Genomic DNA, 6,000 nt, shown 5'->3' with positions numbered 1-6,000 from the left:
TTTCTTGTTTTCAGAACGAGGTGTTCAGCGCCTGCTCTCACTGTTCACCTTTCAACAGAATTTATCCACAAGACAGTTTGTGGGGTTTGGAGTACCACCCTGCAGAAGCCATAGTGCAGGTAAGCCACCTCATACCAGCATTGATAGCGTACAGGTACATTAAAAGTAACAAATACATAATAGATATTGGTTTCAAGTTCAATTATGTTTATTGTGACAATAGAATACATCTCAAAAGGATAGATTAGCTTAGGCTATTTCTATTCTCCATTTTGGTTTTAGGGTAGCCCCTGTGCTGCTTGAGTATTTCAAGATCATAATGCAATCCGTCCTCCTAATGGAACATCGCATTTTGACGTATACTCTACACATGGCCAAAAACTGTCATACTAGAAAATGGTAGCGGCTCACGAAATTGACATACTGTCCCGTTTTTTGTTTTGGGTCTCTGGAAGGTTAGGGGAGGGAACTTTAGTACGACAGTTTCTTGACCTTGGGAAATCTTAGGACGGGCTGTATGACGCCCCTTGGTTAAGGGGTGGGGGCTGTGTTGTGTACCCGACACTAGAGGAAGTGTGCATTAGTGTGTAATTACCTAAGTTTAATTACCTAAGTGTAGTTACAGGATGAGAGCTACACTCGTGGTGTCCCGTCTACCCAGCTCTCTTTGTCATATAACGCTTTGAAGCTACTGATGGTTTTGGCCTTCACCACCAACTCACTTAAATTGTTCCAACCGTCTGTCACTCTGTGAAAGTGAATTTTCTTATATTTCTTCTGCATCTTTGTTTACTTAGTTTAAATCTATGACCTCTTGTTCTTAAAGTTCCAGGTCTCAGGAAGTCTTCCCTATCGATTTTATAAATTCTTGTTACTATTTTGTACGTAGTGATCATATTGCCTCTTTTTCTTCTGTCTTCTAATTTTGACATATTTAATGCCTCTAACCTCTCCTCATAGCTCTTGCCCTTCAGTTCTGGGAGCCACTTAGTAGCATGTCTTTGCATCTTTTCCAGTTTGTTGACGTGCTTCTTAAGATATGGGCACCACACAACCGCTGCATATTCTAGCTTTGGCCTAACAAAAGGTGGAACAATTTCCTTAGTATTTCGCCATTGATGTATTTAAAAGCAATTCTAAAGTTAGAAAGCGTGGCATAGGCTCCTCGCACAACGTTCTTTATGTGGTCCTCAGGTGATAATTTTCTATCTAGAACCACCCCTAGATCTCTTTCTTTATAAGAATTCTTTAGAGATTTCTCACATAATTTATAGGTTGTGTGGGATCTATGTTCTCTTATTGCACATTCCATACTTGGCATTTATTCACATTCAATTCCATTTGCCAAGTGGTGCTCCATATACTTATTTTGTCCAGGTCGTCTTGAAAGGCATGACAATCATCTAAGTTTCTTATCCTTCCTATTATCTTAGCATCATCAGCAAACATGTTTATATAATTCTGTATTCCAACTGGTAGATCATTTATGTAGACAATGAACATCACAGGTGCAAGAACTGAACCCTGTGGTACTCTACTTGTGACATTTCTCCAGTCCGATATATTGCCTCTGATTACTGCCCTCATTTTTCCAGTTTCCAGAACAACCTCTTATGTGGAACTCTGTCAAAAGCCTTTTTTAGGTCTAGATAGATGCAGTCAAAATAATTCCTCAAATAAGTAGCTGCCTCACCTCACTGCCTTACTGCTTCATAGCCTTCCCAGCATGGTGCCTTCTTTTGATAATTACTTGTTCCACACACCCAAATTGTGTAACAGGAAAAGGTCTTGGACCCCTACTTCCCCCTCTTTTTTAATAGTCCATATAGTCATAATTATAGGTTTAAGTATTCAATGAGAAAAGTTTTTGAAGTTTTTACCCTAACCTAACATCATTTGTGCAGCATATTTTTATTTTATGTTTCACCCAGATTTAATTTAAAAATAAAACCAAACAAAATAAATTAAAAATAGGAGGGTGTACCTTAGCTATACATATCCATCTATACTTATTACTAGGTGAACTTGGTGATAGTAAATGCTCCCATCAGGCAGGGCTCATCACCTTCTCTTATATTTCATGTTCACCAGCATTTATCTACTTAATAACTACTGGTATAATATCTTGCTATTATAAAACTAATTCTGATATCATAAAAGACGTATTTACTGCAAGTTTCAAGCAAAGAATGCATATACAACTAACACGAAGGACGCCTCTTGATGAAATTCTCCAGCTAAAATCTTTTGTTTATAATAAAATCGATCCTTCATGTTGTGTAGTGGAGAAAAATTGGGTTATATTCAGTTTATGTAAAGCTACGAGTGGTCGACAGCAACCTTAGCCGACGGAGTAAACTTACGAAGATTTTTCTTTTTAGATTGCCTACCTGAAAACCGACGTAGCCATTACGAAGGCGCTAAGAAGAAAACATTCGTAAGTACCTTCATGAATCTGGCCCCAGGGTATTAATTACTGAAGCTTTGACCCCCCTCAACAATAAAAACAAACTCCAAACATCAATAATTGGAACAGGTTAGTGATAAAAGTTGTTGAAGCTAATTCGATTCACAGTTTCAAGTGTAAATATGATAAAAGCGTCAGAAATGAGTCATTGCATGAGTCATGAGTCATTGGGGAGCCGGTCGGCCGAGCGGACAGCACGCTGGACTTGTGATCCTGTGGTCCTGGGTTCAATCCCAGGCGCTGGCGAGAAACAATGGGCAGAGTTTCTTTCACTCTATACCCCTGTTACCTAGCAGTAAAATAGGAACCTGGGTGTTAGTCAGCTGTCACGGACTGCTTCCTGGGGGTGGAGGCCTGGTCGAGGACCGGGCTGCGGGGACACTAAAAAAGCCCCGAAATCATCTCAAGATAACCTCAAGAATATTGCATTAATCTAAGAACATTCAATCATTGCATTTAAATTACTCACTTGAAATGAGTAACTATTTGGTGGAAGGTACCAACGTGTAGTGATGGACCACCAGAAAATTGACTTTTGTATTATTGAATTTGGACAAACAGAATTTTTTTTTTAGAGACATAAATATAAAACCTAACCCTATCATAGCAATTCTAGGCCTATTACATGCTAACTTAGCCTAATAAATAAATATATATATATATAAATATATATATATATATATATATATATATATATATATATATATATATATATATATATATATATATATATATATATATATATATATATATATATATATATATATATATAAAATATATATATATATATAATATATATATATATATAATATAAAATATATAATATTCACTTCTTACATTCTTGTACATATACGTGGTATACTAGGTCTGGGGATATTTAAGTTTGATTTTAACTTTATTTTTCCGGACTCAATAAAATTAATAGGATAAAAGGCAGTTTACTGGTGGTCCAACCCCACATATGGGTACTTTCTGCCAAACAGTTACGTACTCTTAGTAGAGTACTATCATTTCAAGTGGATGGGCTGCGGTGCCATGTAAAAATTTATTTTTTAATGTATTTTTATAAATTATTGCCTTTTTATATTTCAGGTGCATTCAATTGTTTTAATGTTGCATTTTTTTAGGGGTGGGGGTGGAGAATGGTCAGAAGTAAGCCTGCATATGATGCTTACTATGTTGCTCCATATTTTATAGGTGGTAATCATGTCTCCATTAATTTATATTCGTTTGCAGAAATAATATGATGTGTGTAAGATTTGTGTACGTGCCTGCAGGTGGTGGTGAGGAAGTGTAGAGCGGGCGTGGAGAGACGGACGGGACTGTGGGTCATGATGCCAGCCTCCTCCACCCAACACTTCCTGCCAACATGACCTGGTCAGAGCTACATACAGTCCTTCACCTTCCCTTATTCTTCCGCAGTGATCAGTATTATACAGTTTAATGTGCCCTTTCACTACCTCAGTCTGTGTTTCTCTGTCTTGCCTATCGATCTCTCTCGTGTGTGTGTGTGCTCACCTATTTGTGCCTGCAGGATCGAGCATTAGCTCTTGGACCCCTGCATTTCTAGTCGCCGGTTGTTTAAAGCAATGCCTCCTATCCTATTTTCCTAGCATATCTTTTTATAACTATGAATAGAGTTTGTTTGCCCAACTTGATCCTTTAGATCATTCCATTTTCCTACTACTCTCATGCCATTTAAAAAAAAAAAAACTACCTATATGACAGATGAGTCTCAACTTTTCCCTCCATGCCTCCTTGCTCTATTAGTATTCATTGTGTAAATTTCATCTAGTTCCACACTGTCAATCTCCCTCAGAGAGAGAGTGTGTGTGTGTAATTACCTAAGTGTAATTACCTAAGTGTAGTTACAGGATGAGAGCTACACTCGTGGTGTCCCATCTTCCCAGCACTCTTTGTCATATAATGCTTTAAAATTACTGACAGTTTTGGCCTCCACCACCTTCTCACCTAACTTGTTCCAACCGTCTACCACTCTGTTTACAAAAGTGAATTTTCTTGTGTGTGTGTGTGTGTGTGTGTGTGTGTGTGTGTGTGTGTGTGTTTACTATTTGCGTATTTACTATTTGTGTCTGCAGAATTGAGCTGTTAGTTCTTGGACGCCACCTTTCTAGCCAATCTACTTTTCCTTTATTATATCTACTTCATATATTTCTCTCTAACAGACGATGAGTCACAATAACATGGCTAAAGTATGATGACCAGACCACACACTAGAACGTGAAGGGACGACGACGTTTCGGTCCGTCCTGGACCATTCTTCATGCAATAAATAGGCACGAGAGATGAAAAGCAAAGGAAGGGGTTGCTCCTCATCTCTCGTGCCTATTTAATGCCTGTCTCCACTTCCTCATCACAATCGACTTGAGAATGGTCCAGGACGGACCGAAACGTCGTCGTCCCTTCACATTCTAGTGTGTGGTCTGGTCATCATTTCTCTCTAACAATTTGTGTGTGTGTAACTTCTTGTCTGTGGTTCCATTTGCCTTCGTGTATATATGTTTTCTTTTATTAATTAAAACAATTCATCGTATTTTCTATATTTTTTTGTATAATAAATTATCCTGAGGAGTGTGGAGTGTTGAGCTGTGTTGCACAGAAGCCAGTTATTATCAGTGACTTGCAAGTTTTCCTCTCTGCCTGTCAGTAAGTGATTTGTGGGACTCTTGACAGCTGCAGCCCCTCCCCCTCTGAAACTTGATGGCTGCAGCCCCTCCCCCTCTGAAACTTGATGGCTGCAGCCCCTCCCTCTCTGAAGCTTGGTGGATGCAGACCCTCCCTCTCTGAAGCTTGGTGGCTGCAGCCCCTCCCTCTCTGAAGCTTGGTGGCTGCAGCCCCTCCCTCTCTGAAGCTTGGTGGATGCAGACCCTCCCTCTCTGAAGCTTGGTGGCTGCAGCCCCTCCCTCTCTGAAGCTTGGTGGCTGCAGCCCCTCCCTCTCTGAAGCTTGGTGGCTGCAGACCCTCCCTCTCTGAAGCTTGATGGCTGCAGACTCTCCCTCTCTGAAGCTTGGTGGCTGCAGACCCTCCTTCTCTGAAACATGGCAGCTGCAGCCCCTCCCTCTCTGAAGCTTGGTGGCTGCAGCCCCCCTCTCTCTGAAGCTTGGTGGCTGCAGCCCCTCCCTCTCTGAAGCTTGGTGGCTGCAGACCCTCCTTCTCTGAAGTTTGGTGGCTGCAGACCCTCCTTCTCTGAAACATGGCAGCTGCAGCCCCTCCCTCTCTGAAGCTTGGTGGCTGCAGACCCTCCCTCTCTGAAGCTTGGTGGCTGCAGACCCTCCTTCTCTGAAACATGGCAGCTGCAGACCCTCCATCTCTGAAGCTTGATGGCTGCAGCCCCTCCCTCTCTGAAGCTTGGTGGCTGCAGCCCCTCCCTCTCTGAAGCTTGGTGGCTGCAGACCCTCCCTCTCTGAAGCTTGATGGCTGCAGACTCTCCCTCTCTGAAGCTTGGTGGCTGCAGACCCTCCTTCTCTGAAACATGGCAGCTGCAGCCCCTCCCTCTCTGAAGCTTGGTGGCT

General features: G+C 41.2%; 2 protein-coding genes across 7 annotated transcripts in view; both read left to right on the top strand.

Moving 5' to 3' along the window:
* The window catches only part of LOC123745278 (RND transporter family member dispatched), a 225,995-nt gene that overhangs the window by 82,651 nt on the left and 137,344 nt on the right, over positions 1–6,000 (top strand). The gene's annotated exons all lie outside the window — the stretch shown is intronic.
* LOC138363043 (protein dispatched-like) overlaps positions 1–6,000 on the top strand; it is a 109,004-nt gene that overhangs the window by 82,721 nt on the left and 20,283 nt on the right. For 2 of the 3 annotated variants that reach the window (XM_069321867.1, XM_069321868.1), the window contains exons 3-5: positions 15–119; positions 2,382–2,536; positions 3,745–3,844. In XM_069321867.1, coding sequence (XP_069177968.1) covers positions 3,837–3,844 — 8 coding nt within the window. In that variant the 5' untranslated portion in view covers positions 15–119; positions 2,382–2,536; positions 3,745–3,836. The remainder of the gene's footprint in view (positions 1–14; positions 120–2,381; positions 2,537–3,744; positions 3,845–6,000) is intronic. The other variant, XM_069321869.1, reaches the window with a different exon arrangement.

The sequence above is a fragment of the Procambarus clarkii genome, chromosome 10 (assembly GCF_040958095.1).
Source record: "Procambarus clarkii isolate CNS0578487 chromosome 10, FALCON_Pclarkii_2.0, whole genome shotgun sequence".
In the NCBI taxonomy this organism is placed as follows: Eukaryota; Metazoa; Arthropoda; class Malacostraca; order Decapoda; family Cambaridae; genus Procambarus; species Procambarus clarkii.
The sequence above is the reverse complement of the archived record's forward strand: the minus strand, read 5'-3'. Positions and strand labels throughout refer to the sequence as shown.